The sequence below is a fragment of the Entelurus aequoreus genome, linkage group LG15 (genome assembly GCF_033978785.1).
Source record: "Entelurus aequoreus isolate RoL-2023_Sb linkage group LG15, RoL_Eaeq_v1.1, whole genome shotgun sequence".
Taxonomy (NCBI): domain Eukaryota; kingdom Metazoa; phylum Chordata; class Actinopteri; order Syngnathiformes; family Syngnathidae; genus Entelurus; species Entelurus aequoreus.
In genome coordinates this window covers 4792403-4815770 of record NC_084745.1, presented here as the reverse complement: position 1 = coordinate 4815770, position 23368 = coordinate 4792403, and the positions used below count along the sequence as shown (strand labels likewise).

Sequence of the window (23368 nt, the reverse complement as noted above, 5' to 3'; positions counted from 1 at the left end):
GTTCAATCACTGTCACCAGGTGAGTTCAATCACTGTCACCTGGTGAGTTCAATCACTGTCACCTGGTGAGTTCAATCACTGTCACCTGGTGAGTTCAATCACTGTCACCAGGTGAGTTCAATCAGTCACCTGGTGAGTTCAATCACTGTCACCTGGTGAGTTCAATCACTGTCACCTGGTGAGTTCAATCACTCACCTGGTGAGCAGAGCAACATTCTGATTGGGGGGTTTTTAATCTGCAAAAAAGTATTTAACAGGGGAGTGTTTTTTTTGTTTGAATCTTCAGATCCACTCCTTCCTTTTGAAAATGTTTGCTTGCATGGCAGCTCCACTCCCACACAGCAGGATGATGACGTCACAGCAGAGATGACACCTGCAGGTGTGACGTGTGCAGGCAGGTAAGACTTGCACACACACCTGACCTCCAAGTCCACTTCCTGTTGGGAAGAATGACAGTCTGAGGTGTAGAAAGAAAGTCTAAAGGGTCTGACGGCGACCTCTGCTGGACTTTGGCCACACTTGAGAAGATGAGTCGTGTTGCTTAGCAACAACAACCAACATCAATCATTCCTCAGAGAACTCTTACTGTGGATAAAAGTGGGCGGGTACTTCCTGGTGCAGCAACACGTGATGACTTTGTTGACAAGCTTGCAGAATGTTCCCGCCATCTCTGCTTGGTGGAATGTGTCAATCACGCCAACGTGACAGGAATGCAGTTGACCTTCAACGACCTTGCAGACAAGTGCCTGCCTAGTCCCGTCACATGAGGGTCACGTGATCGCTTCTGAGCTGGGTGAAGGATGGCCGCACGGAGACTAATCATTGTAGCAAAAGGTGGACACTAAGTGTGTGTGTGTGTGTGAATAGTTAGTGTGCAGGGAAGATGATGTCATCAAGTATTAGTACAAGCAAGATGACGTAATGAAGTATAAACCCCGTTTCCATATGAGTTGGGAAATGGTGTTAGATGTAAATATAAACGGAATACAATGATTTGCAAATCCTTTTCAAGCCATATTCAGTTGAATATGCTACAAAGACAACATATTTCATGTTCAAACTCATAAACTTTATTTTTTTTTTGCAAATAATAATTAACTTAGAATGTCATGGCTGCAACACGTGCCAAAGTAGTTGGGAAAGGGCATGTTCACCACTGTGTTACATGGCCTTTCCTTTTAACAACACTCAGTTTTGGTTTGGGAAGTGAGGAGACACATTTTTGAAGTGGAATTCTTTCCCATTCTTGCTTGATGTACAGCTTAAGTTGTTCAACAGTCTCCCTTCTCACATTGCAGGTGCCACACATTTTCAATGTCTGGACTACAGGCAGGCCAGTCTAGTACCCGCACTGTTTTACTATGAAGCCACGTTGATGTAACACATGGCTTGGCGTTGTCTTGCTGAAATAAGCAGGGGCGTCCATGGTAACGTTGCTTGGATGGCAACATATGTTGCTCCAAAAGCTGTATGTACCTTTCAGCATTAATGGTGCCTTCACAGATGTGTAAGTTACCCATGTCTTGGGCACTAATACACCCCCATACCATCACACATGCTGACTTTTACACTTTCACCCTAGAACAATCCGGATGGTTCTTTTCCTCTTTGGTCCGGAGGACACGACGTCCACAGTTTCCAAAAACAATTTGAAATGTGGACTCGTCAGACCACAGAACACTTTTCCACTTTGCATCAGTCCATCTTAGATGAGCTCAGGCCCAGCGAAGCCGACGGCGTTTCTGGGTGTTGTTGATAAACGGTATTCGCCTTGCATAGGAGAGTTTTAACTTGCACTTACAGATGTAGCGACCAACTGTAGTTACTGACAGTGTGTTTCTGAAGTGTTCCTGAGCCCATGTGGTGATATCCTTTACACACTGATGTGGCTTGTTGATGCGGTACAGCCTGAGGGATGGAAGGTCACGGGCTTAGCTGCTTACGTGCAGCTGTAGACACTGTCGTCTAGCGAGACATATATCTCCTGTAGACACTGTCATCTAGCGGTACATATATCTCCTGTAGACACTGTCATCCAGCAGGACATATATCTCCTGTAGACACTGTCATCCAGCAGGACATATATCTCCTGTAGACACTGTCATCCAGCAGGACATATATCTCCTGTAGACACTGTCATCCAGCAGGACATATATCTCCTGTAGACACTGTCATCTAGCAGGACATATATCTCCTGTAGACACTGTCATCTAGCAGGACATATATCTCCTGTAGACACTGTCATCCAGCAGGACATATATCTCCTGTAGACACTGTCATCTAGCAGGACATATATCTCCTGTAGACACTGTCATCTAGCAGGACATATATCTCCTGTAGACACTGTCATCCAGCAGGACATATATCTCCTGTAGACACTGTCATCCAGCAGGACATATATCTCCTGTAGACACTGTCATCCAGCAGGACATATATCTCCTGTAGACACTGTCATCCAGCAGGACATATATCTCCTGTAGACACTGTCATCTAGCAGGACATATATCTCCTGTAGACGCTGTCATCTAGCAGGACATATATCTCCTGTAGACACTGTCATCCAGCAGGACATATATCTCCTGTAGACACTGTCATCTAGCGGGACATATATCTCCTGTAGACACTGTCATCTAGCGGGACATATATCTCCTGTAGACACTGTCATCCAGCAGGACATATATCTCCTGTAGACACTGTCATCTAGCAGGACATATATCTCCTGTAGACACTGTCATCTAGCAGGACATATATCTCCTGTAGACACTGTCATCTAGCAGGACATATATCTCCTGTAGACACTGTCATCTAGCGGGACATATATCTCCTGTAGACACTGTCATCTAGCGGGACATATATCTCCTGTAGACACTGTCATCTAGCGGGACATATATCTCCTGTAGACACTGTCATCTAGCAGGACATATATCTCCTGTAGACACTGTCATCTAGCAGGACATATATCTCCTGTAGACACTGTCATCCAGCAGGACATATATCTCCTGTAGACACTGTCATCTAGCAGGACATATATCTCCTGTAGACACTGTCATCCAGCAGGACATATATCTCCTGTAGACACTGTCATCCAGCAGGACATATATCTCCTGTAGACACTGTCATCTAGCAGGACATATATCTCCTGTAGACACTGTCATCTAGCAGGACATATATCTCCTGTAGACACTGTCATCTAGCAGGACATATATCTCCTGTAGACACTGTCATCCAGCGTGACATATGTCTCCTGTAGACACTGTCATCCAGCGGGACATATATCTCCTGTAGACACTGTCATCTAGCAGGACATATATCTCCTGTAGACACTGTCATCCAGCAGGACATATATCTCCTGTAGACACTGTCATCCAGCAGGACATATATCTCCTGTAGACACTGTCATCCAGCGTGACATATGTCTCCTGTAGACACTGTCATCCAGCGGGACATATATCTCCTGTAGACACTGTCATCTAGCAGGACATATATCTCCTGTAGACACTGTCATCCAGCGGGACATATGTCTCCTGTAGACACTGTCATCCAGCAGGACATATATCTCCTGTAGACACTGTCATCTAGCAGGACATATATCTCCTGTAGACACTGTCATCCAGCGGGACATATATCTCCTGTAGACACTGTCATCTAGCAGGACATATATCTCCTGTAGACACTGTCATCCAGCGGGACATATATCTCCTGTAGACACTGTCATCTAGCAGGACATATATCTCCTGTAGACACTGTCATCTAGCGGGACATATATCTCCTGTAGACACTGTCATCCAGCGGGACATATATCTCCTGTAGACACTGTCATCCAGCGGGACATATATCTCCTGTAGACACTGTCATCTAGCGGGACATATATCTCCTGTAGACACTGTCATCTAGCGGGACATATATCTCCTGTAGACACTGTCATCTAGCGGGACATATATCTCCTGTAGACACTGTCATCCAGCGGGACATATATCTCCTGTAGACACTGTCATCTAGCGGGACATATATCTCCTGTAGACACTGTCATCTAGCGGGACATATATCTCCTGTAGACACTGTCATCTAGCGGGACATATATCTCCTGTAGACACTGTCATCTAGCGGGACATATATCTCCTGTAGACACTGTCATCCAGCGGGACATATATCTCCTGTAGACACTGTCATCTAGCGGGACATATATCTCCTGTAGACACTGTCATCCAGCGGGACATATATCTCCTGTAGACACTGTCATCTAGCGGGACATATATCTCCTGTAGACACTGTCATCTAGCGGGACATATATCTCCTGTAGACACTGTCATCTAGCGGGACATATATCTCCTGTAGACACTGTCATCTAGCGGGACATATATCTCCTGTAGACACTGTCATCCAGCGGGACATATATCTCCTGTAGACACTGTCATCTAGCGGGACATATATCTCCTGTAGACACTGTCATCCAGCGGGACATATATCTCCTGTAGACACTGTCATCTAGCGGGACATATATCTCCTGTAGACACTGTCATCTAGCGGGACATATATCTCCTGTAGACACTGTCATCTAGCGGGACATATATCTCCTGTAGACACTGTCATCTAGCGGGACATATATCTCCTGTAGACACTGTCATCTAGCGGGACATATATCTCCTGTAGACACTGTCATCTAGCGGGACATATATCTCCTGTAGACACTGTCATCTAGCGGGACATATATCTCCTGTAGACACTGTCATCTAGCAGGACATATATCTCCTGTAGACACTGTCATCCAGCGGGACATATATCTCCTGTAGACACTGTCATCTAGCGGGACATATATCTCCTGTAGACACTGTCATCTAGCGGGACATATATCTCCTGTAGACACTGTCATCTAGCGGGACATATATCTCCTGTAGACACTGTCATCTAGCGGGACATATATCTCCTGTAGACACTGTCATCTAGCGGGACATATATCTCCTGTAGACACTGTCATCTAGCGGGACATATATCTCCTGTAGACACTGTCATCTAGCGGGACATATATCTCCTGTAGACACTGTCATCTAGCGGGACATATATCTCCTGTAGACACTGTCATCTAGCGGGACATATATCTCCTGTAGACACTGTCATCTAGCAGGACATATATCTCCTGTAGACACTGTCATCCAGCGGGACATATATCTCCTGTAGACACTGTCATCTAGCGGGACATATATCTCCTGTAGACACTGTCATCTAGCGGGACATATATCTCCTGTAGACACTGTCATCCAGCAGGACATATATCTCCTGTAGACACTGTCATCTAGCGGGACATATATCTCCTGTAGACACTGTCATCTAGCAGGACATATATCTCCTGTAGACACTGTCATCCAGCGGGACATATATCTCCTGTAGACACTGTCGTCCAGCGGGACATATATCTCCTGTAGACACTGTCATCCAGCGGGACATATATCTCCTGTAGACACTGTCATCTAGCGGGACATATATCTCCTGTAGACACTGTCATCTAGCGGGACATATATCTCCTGTAGACACTGTCATCTAGCGGGACATATATCTCCTGTAGACACTGTCATCCAGCGGGACATATATCTCCTGTAGACACTGTCATCCAGCAGGACATATATCTCCTGTAGACACTGTCATCTAGCGGGACATATATCTCCTGTAGACACTGTCATCTAGCAGGACATATATCTCCTGTAGACACTGTCATCCAGCGGGACATATATCTCCTGTAGACACTGTCGTCCAGCGGGACATATATCTCCTGTAGACACTGTCATCTAGCGGGACATATATCTCCTGTAGACACTGTCATCTAGCGGGACATATATCTCCTGTAGACACTGTCATCTAGCGGGACATATATCTCCTGTAGACACTGTCATCTAGCGGGACATATATCTCCTGTAGACACTGTCATCCAGCGGGACATATATCTCCTGTAGACACTGTCATCTAGCGGGACATATATCTCCTGTAGACACTGTCATCCAGCAGGACTCCTTTTTCAAGCAGCTTGCAGCATTTTGAAAAGAAGATGCAAATAAATATGGACGACCCCTGCCTGGCTTTGAGTGTGCTTTTATTTTGTAGGGGAGGAAGTGAAATAACTTATTGTTTGACTTGTGTAGATGATCTTCACAATGTTAGAAAGGTTGAAAGTTGCTGCTTTCATCTGAAGGTCTTCAGGAGGTCAACAGCTTCTTTATGGACCTGAGGAGAGAAAACTACGTCACAACTTGCATTTTCTCATCTGGAATCACATTTTATTCGCACTTTGGCTTCTCACGATCATAAAAAGAGGATCCGTGCAGGAAGTTTGCTGAGTTTGTAACGAGCCAACAAATAAAAGTCTCACGTCGTCTCCAAACTCGTCAAGCAGAGAACAGCAGCACACTTCCGCCCTTCACAATAATAGCGCATTATCTGCTCTGACTGCCCTTTCAAAATACAGGTTTCAGAAAAGTACACTAGAATACTGTTTAATATCTATAACATTAATACATGTGAGGATTTTGCACTTAATTAACAAACTTGTTAGACATCAGTGACAGCATGGAGACATCGTGTGGCCTTCAAGAACATTTATTATTACTGGCAGACCAGCATCACACAGTCACACGTCACTTCCTGCTGCACAGCGCTCCAAAATAAAAGCGTACAATATAACAAGTAAAGGCGCAATCACATGTTCAACAAAACGTGTTAATTTTATACACGACACAAAAAGCACACTGTGGTGGTAACATAAGTGCGAAAGGTAAAAGAACAAAAATTCAGACATTTTTTTAAAGAAAATTCAAATGTTTTCATATGATTTCAATGTATTATCACTATTTTGTTACCATTTTATATTTAGTAGTTCAATGATATTTAAAGTAGATTGTTGGTGGCACAATAAATACTCACGCTGTCAAGTGACTGAATAATCCTGTTAAAGATGGATTTCCAACTATAGACAGAAAAATCACATGCCTGATATTTGTCCATTTTTATCATCCATGTTCAATATTTGTTTACTGCTTCTTATCTTGTTCAATATTTGTTTATTGCTTATTCTTATCCTGTTCAATATTTGTCTTGTTTCTCCGACTCTTGACTCAACTTCCTGCTTGTGTTCTTGCTCGGTGTAAAAAAGCCACTCTGTGACAACAGCAGCGTTACTGCCCTCTAGTGGAATATATGTGCAATGACAAAACTTTTTTTATTTTATTTCTCAAGCGCACAGACCACGTGATCCTGTTTCTGCTTTAAACATGTAAGCGAGCAAGTTGAAGACGAGGTGAGAGCGTGAATGTGATGTTCACTCTCTCACAAGATGATGTCAGCACAACATGATGGATGTTCAGCACTGGAAGCTTTCTAATTAGGAAAGTGTGAGCTGAAAGTCAACTTTTTTTAACTGAAATGACCTTTTCAAAGACACACACACACACACGCATCTCAATCAATCAATCTGTGGTGTGGTGTGTGTGTGCGCGCGCAAACATTTATACATACACTCATACATAGGTTTGCAAAGCCTGTGTGCACAAAGGTCAAGGTTGAACAAGACAGGTGTGCACACATTGAATGAGCACTTAGTACAAACCCCGTTTCCATATGAGTTGGTAAATGGTGTTAGATGTAAATATAAACAGAATACAATGATTTGCAAATCCTTTTCAAGCCATATTCAGTTGAATATGCTACAAAGACAACATATTTCATGTTCAAACTCATAAACTTTTTTTTTTTTTTTTTGCAAATAATCATTAACTTTATAATTTGATGTCAGCAACACGTGACAAAGTAGTTGGGAAAGGTGGCAATAAATACTGATAAAGTTGAGGAATGCTCATCAAACACTTATTTGGAACATCCCACAGGTGTGCAGGCTAATTGGGAACAGGTGGGTGCCATGATTGGGTATAAAAGTAGATTCCATGAAATGCTCAGTCATTCACAAACAAGGATGGGGCGAGGGTCACCACTTTGTCCACAACTGCGTGAGCAAATTGTTGAACAGTTTAAGAACAACCTTTTTCAAAGTGCAATTGCAAGAAATTTAGGGATTTCAACATCTACGCTCCGTAATATCATCAAAGGGTTCAGAGAATGTGGAGAAATCACTCCACGTAAGCAGCTAAGCCCGTGACCTTCCATCCCTCAGACGGTACTGCATCAAAAACCAACATCAGTGTGTAAAGGATATCACCAAATGGGCTCAGGAACACTTCAGAAACCCACTGTCACTAAATACAGTTGGTCACTACATCTGTAAGTGCAAGTTAAAGCTCTACTATGCAAAGTGAAAGTCATTTATCAACAACACCCAGAAACGCCGCCGGCTTCTCTGGGCCCGAGATCATCTAAGATGGACTCATGCAAAGTGGAAAAGTCTTCTGTGGTCTGACGAGTCCACATTTCTAATTGTTTTTGGAAATATTCGACATCGTGTCCTCCGGACCAAAGGGGAAGCGAACCATCCAGACTGTTAGACGCAAAGTGTAAAAGTCAGCATGTGTGATGGTATGGGGGTGTATTAGTGGCCAAGACATGGGTAACTTACACATCTGTGAAGGCACCATTAATGCTGAAAGGTACATACAGCTTTTGGAGCAACATATGTTGCCATCCAAGCAACGTTACCATGGACGCCCCTGCTTATTTCAGCAAGACAATGCCAAGCCACGTGTTACATCAACGTGGCTTCATAGTAAAAGAGTGCGGGTACTAGACTGGCCTGCCTGTAGTCCAGACATTGAAAATGTGTGGCACCTGCAATGTGAGAAGGGAGACCCCCGGACTGTTGAACAACTTAAAGGCCTACTGAAAGCCACTACTACCGACCACGCAGTCTGATAGTTTATATATCAATGATGAAATCTTAACATTATAACACATGCCAATACGGCCGGGTTAACTTATAAAGTGACATTTTAAATTTGCCGCTAAACTTCCGGTTCGAAACGCCTCTGAGGATGACGTATGCGCGTGACGTAGCCCGGCGAACACGGGTATGCCTTCCACATTGAAGCCGATATGAAAAAGCTCTGTTTTCATTTCATAATTCCACAGTATTCTGGACATCTGTGTTCGTGAATCTGTTTCAATCATGTTCATTGCATTATGGAGAAGGAAGCCAAGCAAGCAAAGAAGAAAGTTGTCGGTGCGAAATGGACGTATTTTTCGAACGTAGTCAGCCACAACAGTACACAGCCGGCGCTTCTTTGTTTACATTCCCGAAAGATGCAGTCAAGATGGAAGAACTCGGATAACAGAGACTCTAACCAGGAGGACTTTTGATTTGGATACACAGACGCCTGTAGGGAACTGGGACAACACAGACTCTTACCAGGATTACTTTGATTTGGATGACAAAGACGCAGACGTGCTACTGTGAGTATGCAGCTTTGGCTTTTTTTTGCGTATGTACGTAACTTTTTTAAAATATATAAGCTTTATGAACCTTGGGTTAGGTGAACGGTCTTTTGGGCTGAGTGATTGTGTGTGTTGATCATGTGTTTGAATTGTATTGGCGTGTTCTATGGAGCTAGGAGCTAGCAGAGGAGCTAGGAGCTAGCATAACACGTACTGTACCGTACGTGCGCTTCACGTACGTAACTTTTTAAAAATATATAAGCTTTATGAACCTTGGGTTAGGTGAACGGTCTTTTGGGCTGAGTGATTGTGTGTGTTGATCAGGTGTTTGAATTGTATTGGCGTGTTCTATGGAGCTAGGAGCTAGCAGAGGAGCTAGGAGCTAGCATAACAAACACGCAGGTGTTATTATGCAGGATTAATTTGTGGCATATTAAATATAAGCCTGGTTGTGTTGTGGCTAATAGAGTATATATATGTCTTGTGTTTATTTACTGTTGTAGTCATTCCCAGCTGAATATCAGGTACCGTGAGTATGCAGCCTTGGCTGCTAAACATTCGATAACTTGACCGTATGTGCGCGTCACGTACGTAACTTTTTAAAAATATATAAGCTTTATGAACCTTGGGTTAGGTAAACGGTCTTTTGGGCTGAGTGATTGTGTGTGTTGATCAGGTGTTTGTATTGTATTGGCGTGTTCTATGGAGCTAGGAGCTAGCAGAGGAGCTAGGAGCTAGCATAACAAACACGCAGGTGTTTTTATGCAGGATTAATTTGTGGCATATTAAATATAAGCCTGGTTGTGTTGTGGCTAATAGAGTATATATATGTCTTGTGTTTATTTACTGTTGTAGTCATTCCCAGCTGAATATCAGGTCACCCCCGGCTCTCACAGCATCTTCCCTATCTGAATAGCTTCAACTCCCCACTAGTCCTTCACTTGCACTTTACTCATCCACAAATCTTTCATCCTCGCTCAAATTAATGGGGAAATTGTCGCTTTCTCGGTCCGAATCTCTCTCACTTCATGCGGCCATCATTGTAAACAATAGGGAACTTTGCATATATGTTCAACTGACTACGTCACGCTACTTCCGGTAGGGGCAAGCCTTTTTTTTATCAGATACCAAAAGTTGCAATCTTTATCGTCGTTGTTCTATACTAAATCCTTTCAGCAAAAATATGGCAATATCGCGAAATGATCAAGTATGACACATAGAATAGATCTGCTATCCCCGTTTAAATAAAAAAAATTCATTTCAGTAGGCCTTTAAGCTGTACATCAAGCAAGAATGGGAAAGAATTCCACTTCAAAAATGTGTCTCCTCACTTCCCAAACCAAAACTGAGTGTTGTTAAAAGGAAAGGCCATGTAACACAGTGGTGAACATGCCCTTTCCCAACTACTTTGGCACGTGTTGCAGCCATGACATTCTAAGTTAATTATTATTTGCAAAACAAAAATAAAGTTTGAGTTTGAACATGAAATATGTTGTCTTTGTAGCATATTCAACTGAATATGGCTTGAAAAGGATTTGCAAATCATTGTATTCTGTTTATATTTACATCTAACACCATTTCCCAACTCATATGGAAACGTGGTTAGTATTTGATCTCACCTCCACATCCTCCTGGAACACAAACATGTCAACATGGACGCTCGGATGACTGCAAACATTCAAAGTCTGGAGGCGCCAGCAGCAGAAAATGTTTTTCAAGCTCTGGCTTCTCCTGGGCACTAACCCTCACCAGGACTGCCCCCCCAAGGGTGAGTTCCTACCTCCTTGTCCTCCAGGGTGTGTGCAGGGTAATCTCTGGCCTTGGTCAACCACAGCTGAGCCTGGTGAGGCTCCTTAAGGGCCAGGTAGGTCTTGCCCAGCATCAACATGTTCTTGCTGTAGAAGTTGGGCTCCACTGGAGGAGGAAAGGAGAGAAACCCTTCAAGTGGTGCCAGCACACCCACACCCACACTGAGGTGCACCATTCCACTCACCTTCTTCTGCTCGCAGGAAGAACTGCAAAGCCTTCAAAAGAACCAGAAAAAGTTTTAAAACCTGAAGGGACTATTTTGTCCTCTTTCATTTTGTGCTTGCAAACAGGAAGTAGTATTATAATTGCAGCAACAACAATTGAGTCTTTTAAAACTACTTTCACAACAACAATTTAAAACTACTTTCACAACAACAATTTAAAACTAGTTTCACAACAAGTGACGTGTGAAACCAGAACAGGTTTTCACTGTTTGCTGCTGAACTTTGTGGCCCTCAGAGAACATGAACATCATCCACGTCTACTTTTAACTCCTGACATGTTTCTATCATCAACACACTGACATGAATCATGCATTTTATTCTGAAAATACAACCTTTTGACCTGAATAATGTACAGAAAGTGTTTACATGAATAATAAAGGAGTGGAGAGACTGGACTGGTGTGCTCGCTGGTTATTTAGATGAATAATAAAGGAGTGGAGAGACTGGACTGGTGTGCTCGCTGGTTATTTAGATGAATAATAAAGGAGTGGAGAGACTGGACTGGTGTGCTCGCTGGTTATTTAGATGAATAATAAGGAGTGGAGAGACTGGACTGGTGTGCTCGCTGGTTATTTAGATGAATAATAAAGGAGTGGAGAGACAGGACGGGTGTGCTCGCTGGTTATTTAGATGAATAATAAAGGAGTGGAGAGACTGGACTGGTGTGCTCGCTGGTTATTTAGATGAATAATAAAGGAGTGAGGAGACTGGACTGGTGTGCTCGCTGGTTATTTAGATGAATAATAAAGGAGTGGAGAGACAGGACTGGTGTGCTCGCTGGTTATTTAGATGAATAATAAAGGAGTGAGGAGACTGGACTGGTGTGCTCGCTGGTTATTTAGATGAATAATAAAGGAGTGGAGAGACTGGACTGGTGTGCTCGCTGGTTATTTAGATGAATAATAAAGGAGTGGAGAGACAGGACTGGTGTGCTCGCTGGTTATTTAGATGAATAATAAAGGAGTGGAGAGACAGGACTGGTGTGCTCGCTGGTTATTTAGATGAATAATAAAGGAGTGGAGAGACTGGACTGGTGTGCTCGCTGGTTATTTAGATGAATAATAAAGGAGTGAGGAGACTGGACTGGTGTGCTCGCTGGTTATTTAGATGAATAATAAAGGAGTGGAGAGACTGGACTGGTGTGCTCGCTGGTTATTTAGATGAATAATAAAGGAGTGAGGAGACTGGACTGGTGTGCTCGCTGGTTATTTAGATGAATAATAAAGGAGTGAAGAGACTGGACTGGTGTGCTCGCTGGTTATTTAGATGAATAATAAAGGAGTGAAGAGACTGGACTGGTGTGCTCGCTGGTTATTTAGATGAATAATAAAGGAGTGAAGAGACTGGACTGGTGTGCTCGCTGGTTATTTAGATGAATAATAAAGGAGTGGAGAGACTGGACTGGTGTGCTCGCTGGTTATTTAGATGAATAATAAAGGAGTAAAGAGACTGGACTGGTATGCTCGCTGGTTATTTAGATGAATAATAAAGGAGTGAAGAGACAGGACTGGTATGCTCGCTGGTTATTTAGATGATTGTTTGGATCTAAGTCACAAATAAATGAGGTGCATAGAAGTGAAAAGTTTAAAAAGGTTCCTGCATGAAGTTCTGACATCCAAATATTGTCGTCTCTTCTTTAGTTGATTTGAATTAATCAGCTGTGATTATTAATCATTCATACAAAATGTGATTCATGATGAAATAATAATCATTAGACAGTTCTAGTTTTAAAACATTTTAAGTTCAATAGATGGACTTTTTTTTAACTTTATGCACACATAATAGATTTTAATCAGCACCAAAAATAATTTAAAATGTGTTTAATTTGATTGTTTTTGTAAAGTATTTTTAGTACTTAAGTTGAAAGCTTTTATTAAACATGACACATAATTCCTGTGACTTGACCCCAACTCATTGATCTATTTAATTCCACTTCCTGTCTTTCAAAGTCAACATCCTGTGGAGACGAGTCATTTGAAACTCCAAGTTTGGACTTTGGCACAAGTCTGGAAGGACGACCACTCACCTCCTGGCAGGTGGATCACTCACCTCCTGGTAGGTGGATCACTCACCTCCTGGTAGGTGGATCACTCACCTCGTGGTAGGTGGATCACTCACCTCCTGGTAGGTGGATCACTCACCTCCTGGCAGGTGGATCACTCACCTCCTGGTAGGTGGATCACTCACCTCCTGGTAGGTGGATCACTCTCCTCCTGGTAGGTGGATCACTCACCTCCTGGTAGGTGGATCACTCACCTCCTGGCAGGTGGATCACTCACCTCCTGGCAGGTGGATCACTCACCTCCTGGCAGGTGGATCACTCACCTCCTGGTAGGTGGATCACTCACCTCCTGGTAGGTGGATCACTCACCTCCTGGTAGGTGGATCACTCACCTCCTGGTAGGTGGATCACTCACCTCCTGGTAGGTGGATGTGGGAGGAGAGGAGAACAGGACGGCTGCCACCTTGCGTTGGTACCATGGCAACTCAGCAAACACAAAACACCTGCACAGTTTCACAGTACACACTTCAGTACACAACACTTCAGTACACAACACTTCAGTACACAACACTTCAGTGTACAAGTACTTGTTAAAAACATGGTGAAAGAAAAAAAATAGACACAATTCATGTGTGTAATAAAATTATGACTACCATTTTTTAAATTCTAATTAAATTTTACAATGAAAAATGTTAAAATTAAAAAAATATATTTCTATTACTATGTAATGTGGACAGACTCACCAGTAACCCAGAATGTGGACAGACTCACCAGTAACCCAGAATGTGGACAGACTCACTAGTAACCCAGAATGTGGACAGACTCGCCAGTAACCCAGAATGTGGACAGACTCACCAGTAACCCAGAATGTGGACAGACTCACTAGTAACCCAGAATGTGGACAGACTCACTAGTAACCCAGAATGTGGACAGACTCACTAGTAACCCAGAATGTGGACAGACTCACCAGTAACCCATAATGTGGACAGACTCACCAGTAACCCAGAATGTGGACAGACTCACTAGTAACCCAGAATGTGGACAGACTCACTAGTAACCCATAATGTGGACAGACTCACTAGTAACCCAGAGTATGGACAGACTCACTAGTAACCCAGAATGTGGACAGACTCACCAGTAACCCAGAATGTGGACAGACTCACTAGTAACCCAGAATGTGGACAGACTCACTAGTAACCCAGAATGTGGACAGACTCACTAGTAACCCAGAATGTGGACAGACTCACCAGTAACCCAGAATGTGGACAGACTCACCAGTAACCCAGAATGTGGACAGACTCACCAGTAACCCAGAATGTGGACAGACTCACTAGTAACCCAGAATGTGGACAGACTCACCAGTAACCCAGAATGTGGACAGACTCACTAGTAACCCAGAATGTGGACAGACTCACTAGTAACCCAGAATTTGGACAGACTCACTAGTAACCCAGAATGTGGACAGACTCACCAGTAACCCAGAATGTGGACAGACTCACTAGTAACCCAGAATGTGGACAGACTCACTAGTAACCCAGAATGTGGACAGACTCACTAGTAACCCAGAATGTGGACAGACTCACCAGTAACCCAGAATGTGGAAGGAGGTTGCATCTTTGGGGTTGAGTGTGAGTGCTCTCTAGGACAAGACAGTCTGGGTTATTGTCACATGACATCCAGGGGCAGGTAGTTCTCACCTCAAGATGTTCCCGAATTGTGTAAGAATTTCCTATTTTCACTTTGACTCCCTCGTACTCGCCCACATCACTCAGACATATTGCATACCACTGTGGGAGGAGAGACACTTTCATCACAATGTCACCCACATGTGGACTCATGTAACCATGTAGTGGACACATGTAACATGTAGTGGACACATGTAACATGTAGTGGACACATGTAACATGTAGTGGACACATGTAACCATGTAGTGGACACATGTAACATGTAGTGGACACATGTAACCATGTAGTGGACACATGTAACATGTAGTGGACACATGTAACATGTAGTGGACACATGTAACCATGTAGTGGACACATGTAACATGTAGTGGACACGTGTCACATGTAGTGGACACATGTAACATGTAGTGGACACGTGTAACATGTAGTGGACACATGTAACATGTAGCAAAGTCTTACCTTGTGTGCTGCATAACAAGAGTCGTCTCTCTCCAGAGACGTGGTAGCGTACTGGTAGGCTTCGTACATCAGCTGCTTCTTCCTGTCAGCGTCCACCTCAGGAAGTACTGACATGTCACGTGACGCCCGGGCCAACCTCCACAGGAACTCTGCATTGTCACTGACACACAACAACACCTGCATTGTCACTGACACACAACAACACCTGCATTGTCACTGACACACAACAACACCTGCATTGTCACTGACACACCACAACACCTGCATTGTCACTGACACACAACAACACCTGCATTGTCACTGACACACCACAACACCTGCTCAGGTGTGTGTATGGACTTTAGTCCAGTCAGTATTTAGATGTGTGAATGGACAAACAGATAAAAATGTTAATATAGTTGAAGTGATGGTCAGTCTGCTGATGAGTCCAGTGTTTCCTGATTGTACTCGCCTGAAAGATGCCTTCACAAGTGACACCCTCAGGGAGAGACCATTACACTGTCCTACTTCCTGTTACACATGAGGAGGGGGCGTGTCTTAAAGCACATCGGCTCACATTGGAGTGCAAGCTGCAACAGGGCTAGACCCTGGACAAGGAAGGCAGGGTGGACCCTGGACAAGGAATGTGGGTTAGACCCTCGACAAAGAAAGTGGGTTAGACCCTGGACAAGGAAGGCAGGGTGGACCCTCGACAAGGAAGGTGGGTTAGACCCTGGACAAGGAAGTTGGGTTAGACCCTGGACAAGGAAGGTGGGTTGGACCCTGGACAAAGAAAGTGGGTTGGACCCTGGAAAAGGAAGGTGGTTTGGACCCTGGACAAAGAAAGTGGGTTGGACACTGGACAAGGAAGGCGGGTTAGAACCTGGACAAGGAAGGCAGGGTGGACCCCTGGACAAGGAAGGCAGGGTGGACCCCTGGACAAGGAAGGCGCGGTAGACCCTGGACAAGGAAGGCGGGGTAGACCCTGGACAAGGAAGGTAGACCCTGGACAAGGACGGTAGACCCTTGATAAGGAAGGCGTGGTAGACCCTGGACAATGAAGGTAGGGTAGACCCTGGACAAGGAAGGCGGGGTAGACCCTGGACAAGGAAGGTAGACCCTGGACAAGGAAAGCGGGGTATACCCTGGACAAGGAAGGTAGACTCTGGACAAGAAAGGCGTGGTAGACCCTGGACAAGGAAGGTAGACCCTGAGCAAGGAAAGCGGGGTAGACCCTGGACAAGGAAAGTAGACCCTGGACAAGGAAGGCAGACCCTGGACAAGGAAAGCGGAGTATACCCTGGACAAGGAAGGCGGGATTGACCCTGGACAAGTGTCCACCTCATGCAGGGCCTACACTCCCATTCACACACTAGGAAGCATTTAAAGTCAATGTTTGAGCTGGTCTGATGTTTCAAGGAGAACTCCAAGGACTTAGTAGATGTGGTCTGATGTTTCAAGGAGAACTCCAAGGACTTAGTAGATGTGGTCTGATGTTTCAAGGAGAACTCCCAGGACTTAGTAGATGTGGTCTGATGTTTGAAGGAGAACTCCCAGGACTTAGTAGATGTGGTCTGATGTTTGAAGGAGAACTCCCAGGACTTAGATGTGGTCTGATGTTTGAAGGAGAACTCCCAGGACTTAGTAGATGTGGTCTGATGTTTCGAGGAGAACTCCCAGGACTTAGTAGATGTGATCTGATGTTTCAAGGAGAACTCCCAGGACTTAGTAGATGTGGTCTGATGTTTCAAGGAGAACTCCCAGGACTTAGTAAATGTGGTCTGATGTTTCAAGGAGAACTCCCAGGACTTAGTAGATGTGATCTGATGTTTCAAGGAGAACTCCCAGGACTTAGTAAATGTGGTCTGATGTTTCAAGGAGAACTCCCAGGACTTAGTAGATGTGATCTGATGTTTCAAGGAGAACTCCCAGGACTTAGTAAATGTGGTCTGATGTTTCAAGGAGAACTCCCAGGACTTAGTAGATGTGGTCTAATGTTTCAAGGAGAACTCCCAGGACTTAGTAGATGTGGTCTGATGTTTCAAGGAGAACTCCCAGGACTTAGTAGATGTGATCTGATGTTTCAAGGAGAACTCCCAGGACTTAGTAGATGTGGTCTGATGTTTCAAGGAGAACTCCCAGGACTTAGTAGATGTGATCTGATGTTTCAAGGAGAACTCCCTGGACTTAGTAGATGTGGTCTGATGTTTCAAGGAGAACTCCCAGGACTTAGTAAATGTGGTCTGATGTTTCAAGGAGAACTCCCAGGACTTAGTAGATGTGATCTGATGTTTCAAGGAGAACTCCCTGGACTTAGTAAATGTGGTCTGATGTTTCAAGGAGAACTCCCAGGACTTAGTAGATGTGATCTGATGTTTCAAGGAGAACTCCCAGGACTTAGTAAATGTGGTCTGATGTTTCAAGGAGAACTCCCAGGACTTAGTAGATGTGGTCTGATGTTTCAAGGAGAACTCCCAGGACTTAGTAGATGTGGTCTGATGTTTCAAGGAGAACTCCCAGGACTTAGTAGATGTGATCTGATGTTTCAAGGAGAACTCCCTGGACTTAGTAGATGTGGTCTGATGTTTCAAGGAGAACTCCCAGGACTTAGTAAATGTGGTCTGATGTTTCAAGGAGAACTCCCAGGACTTAGTAGATGTGATCTGATGTTTCAAGGAGAACTCCCAGGACTTAGTAGATGTGGTCTGATGTTTCAAGGAGAACTCCCAGGACTTAGTAAATGTGGTCTGATGTTTCAAGGAGAACTCCCAGGACTTAGTAGATGTGATCTGATGTTTCAAGGAGAACTCCCTGGACTTAGTAAATGTGGTCTGATGTTTCAAGGAGAACTCCCAGGACTTAGTAGATGTGATCTGATGTTTCAAGGAGAACTCCCAGGACTTAGTAAATGTGGTCTGATGTTTCAAGGAGAACTCCCAGGACTTAGTAGATGTGGTCTGATGTTTCAAGGAGAACTCCCAGGACTTAATAGATGTGGTCTGATGTTTGAAGGAGAACTCCCAGGACTTAGTAAATGTGGTCTGATGTTTCAAGGAGAACTCCCAGGACTTAGTAGATGTGATCTGATGTTTCAAGGAGAACTCCCAGGACTTAGTAGATGTGGTCTGATGTTTCAAGGAGAACTCCCAGGACTTAGTAGATGTGGTCTGATGTTTCAAGGAGAACTCCCAGGACTTAATAGATGTGGTCTGATGTTTGAAGGAGAACTCCCAGGACTTAGATGTGGTCTGATGTTTCAAGGAGAACTCCCAGGACTTAGTAAATGTGGTCTGATGTTTCTTGGAGAACTCCCAGGACTTAGTAGATGTGAGGCATGATTTAAAAGAGTGTCTGATACAGAAGCAGGTGAGACAAGAACTCCCAGGACTTAGTAGATGTGAGGCATGATTTGAAAGAGTGTCTGATACAGAAGCAGGTGAGACAAGAACTCCCAGGACTTAGTAGATGTGAGGCATGATTTGAAAGAGTGTCTGATACAGAAGCAGGTGAGACAAGAACTCCCAGGACTTAGTAGAACTCCCAGGACTTAGTAGACGTGAGGCATGATTTGAAAGAGTGTCCGACACAGAAGCAGGTGAGACAAGAACTCCCAGGACTTAGTAGAACTCCCAGGACTTAGTAGATGTGAGGCATGATTTGAAAGAGTGTCTGATACAGAAGCAGGTGAGACAAGAACTCCCAGGACTTAGTAGAACTCCCAGGACTTAGTAGATGTGAGGCATGATTTAAAAGAGTGTCTGATACAGAAGCAGGTGAGACAAGAACTCCCAGGACTTAGTAGATGTGAGGCATGATTTGAAAGAGTGTCTGATACAGAAGCAGGTGAGACAAGAACTCCCAGGACTTAGTAGAACTCCCAGGACTTAGTAGATGTGAGGCATGATTTGAAAGAGTGTCTGATACAGAAGCAGGTGAGACAAGAACTCCCAGGACTTAGTAGAACTCCCAGGACTTAGTAGACGTGAGGCATGATTTGAAAGAGTGTCCGACACAGAAGCAGGTGAGACAAGAACTCCCAGGACTTAGTAGAACTCCCAGGACTTAGTAGATGTGAGGCATGATTTGAAAGAGTGTCTGATACAGAAGCAGGTGAGACAAGAACTCCCAGGACTTAGTAGAACTCCCAGGACTTAGTAGATGTAAGGCATGATTTGAAAGAGTGTCCGACACAGAAGCAGGTGAGACAAGAACTCCCAGGACTTAGTAGATGTGAGGCATGATTTGAAAGAGTGTCTGATACAGAAGCAGGTGAGGACTTAGTAGAACTCCCAGGACTTAGTAGATGTGAGGCATGATTTGAAAGAGTGTCTGATACAGAAGCAGGTGAGACAAGAACTCCCAGGACTTAGTAGAACTCCCAGGATTTAGTAGATGTGAGGCATGATTTGAAAGAGTGTTTGATACAGAAGCAGGTGAGACAAGAACTCCCAGGACTTAGTAGAACTCCCAGGACTTAGTAGATGTAAGGCATGATTTGAAAGAGTGTCCGACACAGAAGCAGGTGAGACAAGAACTCCCAGGACTTAGTAGATGTGAGGCATGATTTGAAAGAGTGTCTGATACAGAAGCAGGTGAGGACTTAGTAGAACTCCCAGGACTTAGTAGATGTGAGGCATGATTTGAAAGAGTGTCTGATACAGAAGCAGGTGAGACAAGAACTCCCAGGACTTAGTAGAACTCCCAGGATTTAGTAGATGTGAGGCATGATTTGAAAGAGTGTCTGATACAGAAGCAGGTGAGACAAGAACTCCCAGGACTTAGTAGAACTCCCAGGACTTAGTAGATGTAAGGCATGATTTGAAAGAGTGTCCGACACAGAAGCAGGTGAGACAAGAACTCCCAGGACTTAGTAGATGTGAGGCATGATTTGAAAGAGTGTCCGACACAGAAGCAGGTGAGACAAGAACTCCTCACCTGTCTTTGTACTGCTGAAGTAGTTGGTAGAGTTTCTCCGTCTCAGCACAGCTGTAAAGGTAGTCTGCCTGCTCTAGAACCTCGTCTTCACAAGAAAACAACTTTTATCACCACTTCAAAGGTTTAAACAAGGACCGGAGTCACAAGAGTTCACCTTTTTCTAAAGCCAGGACCACAGCTGACCTCTGCACCTTCTTGTAGGATCCATACACCAAACTGGAGAAGGTGGGGACTCCCACTAGGATGGCTGCACCTCCACTCTGCACACATTTACACACACTTTGGATCCAGTTCCACTCTGCACACCTTCAGACACACTTTGGATCCACCTCCACTCTGCACACATTTAGACACACTTTGGATCCACTTCCACTCTGCACACATTTACACATTCTTTATATTATATCATATTTAAGTGTATACAAGTATATTAAATGATGATATTTAAGTGTAGACATCTATATTATATTATATCATATCATATTTAAGTGTAGACAAGTATATTAAATGATATTTAAGTGTAGACATGTATATTACATTATATCATATCATATTTAAGTGTAGACAAGTATATTAAATGATGATATTTAAGTGTAGACATGTATATTATATTATATCATATCATATTTAAGTGTAGACAAGTATATTAAATGATGATATTTAAGTGTAGACATGTATATTATATTATATCATATTTAAGTGTAGACAAGTATATTAAATGATGATATTTAAGTGTAGACATGTATATTATATTATATCATATTTAAGTAGGGATGATACTCAAAACCGGTTTTCCCGGTTGTTTGATAAGAAAATAACCGAGTCCTCAGACTCAAATCCCTTTTTGAGAACCGGTACCCGTTATCGAGACCACTATAGTAAAGGAAAAGAGTTGATTCTTTATTCGAATCCCGTCCCGACCAGAAATGCTCCGCTGGACATCACAAGAAATGACGTCACGTAGCTCAGTCATTAGGCGCAGATAGCGAAAGCAGGAAAACAATGGACGGGAAAAAGCGCTCCAAGGTGTAATAAAGTTCAAAACAAAAGCTATAATCCATCGAATAACTTTACTGAGAGATTTGAGCAGGGTAAAACACATGACGAACACTTTTACGACCAACCGGAAACATAGCAACCAGGCTAGCAACGCACCTCCTTTACGGCAGCTGTCGCAACCTTCTTAAAACAACCGCAGCACATACATATATATACAACACATCTCCCTTTTTTAACTTTTGTTTTTCTTTCCTTGTAAACAAAACAAAATCACACTGTAGATGTGTTGTCTGTCTAATTATAAATAATGCAGACGAGGCGTGTTGGCTGAGTTCTTGACGTTTACTTTCACAGCGTAGCAACATGCAACACTTTTCGGGGCTACCGCGCATGCTCGTAACTCCCGTTGCATGCTGGGTAGTGTAGTTGTTATATTCTCTAGCTCTTTTTTTAGCTTTAACTTTTAATTTTTTAGCATTGTAACCACATTTGCAAAGAACTTTTCTCTTCATAGAATTTTCTTTCAATAAAGAAATAAAGTGCAAAAATGTCAAAGCATCATAACAAACAGTTATGTTCCAATAGCAGCAGAAGTGCACTTTTTGGAGAGCTGTATTATTTTCAGTTTTGTGCCCAAGGGACTCATTTTATTTAACACTATATTATTATTTATACACCTATAGTGATCACAGAGACAGGTTGTTTTTGTGTTACTGTATATATTTGTTTCTCTGAAAAATCCCACTTAATATACTTTGGGTAACAACAATCAATATTTATTTATTTTATATTATTTTTTAAGGGGGGTAACAGTCAATATTTATTTATTTATTAGATTTTATTTTTTTATTATATAATAAAAGTGAGCTTTTGTTAAACCAAATATTGTGTGTTTTTTTTCCATATACCATATACCATATATCTGGACTCGATAAGAGAATCGATAAGGAATCGGTTCGATAAGAGGATTCGATAATAGGCTCGAACTCGATAATTCCTTATCAAACATCATCCCTATATTTAAGTGTAGACAAGTATATTAAATGATTATATTTAAGTGTAGACATGTATATTATATTATATCATATCATATTTAAGTGTATACAAGTATATTAAATGATGATATTTAAGTGTAGACATGTATATTATATTATATCATATCATATTTAAGTGTATACAAGTATATTAAATGATTATATTTAAGTGTAGACATGTATATTATATTATATCATATCATATTTAAGTGTAGACAAGTATATTAAATGATATTTAAGTGTAGACATGTATATTATATTATATCATATCATATTTAAGTGTAGACAAGTATATTAAATGATATGATATTTAAGTATATTAAATGATATATTTACTGTGAGGAGACTGGCGGTCCTTCCAGACGTCGCCCAGGAGAAAGGACGAGTAGTTGAGATTCTGCTGCCTTTGGCGGCGGCGATGAAGGTCTTTAAGGTGTTGGTTAAGAAGGTCTGGGTGAAGAAGGTCTTTAAGGTGTTGGTGCCGCAGCGCGTCCAGACAAGAGCCGCCATCACGTCCAAGTCCCAAGTGGAGAATGTTGGAGGAACTTTTACCAAGCTGTCCTTTATTTACTGACCGGGCTGCCGACAGGAAGCATTTCAGAGCACATGATGAAAAACGTTGCAAAGTGTATTGTATAGCTCTTAAATACGACTTTTTTTGTTTAAAATTGCCTTTAAAAAATAGCGAAATTAATAATGAGCTGCCACAAAATAGATGATGTTGTATAACTAGTTATGTGACACGATGTTTCATCCTGCTAATCGTGGCGATGTTGAACATAGCCCGAAAAAATGTGTCCGTCTCCTTTAAAGCCGTCGATGAGAAACATGGAATGGCCGTTGACGAGTTCCTCACCTTTTAATGTTTCCAACAAGAAC

At 42.9% G+C, this 23368-nt stretch overlaps 1 protein-coding gene across 1 annotated transcript; it reads right to left on the bottom strand.

Annotated features, from left to right (window-relative positions):
* Positions 1-6070: 6070 nt before the first annotated feature.
* Positions 6071-23273, bottom strand: LOC133630351 (regulator of microtubule dynamics protein 1-like). Its single transcript, XM_062021916.1, has 10 exons — positions 22826-23273; positions 20611-20716; positions 20457-20541; positions 15543-15702; positions 15096-15185; positions 14982-15037; positions 13814-13901; positions 11357-11387; positions 11144-11277; positions 6071-6213 (listed from the first exon to the last, which is right to left on the bottom strand). Exons 1-10 carry the CDS (start codon positions 22997-22999, stop codon positions 6172-6174), a joined length of 966 nt encoding a protein of 321 aa, XP_061877900.1. The 5' UTR covers positions 23000-23273; the 3' UTR covers positions 6071-6171.
* Between the last annotated feature and the right edge of the window lie 95 nt (positions 23274-23368).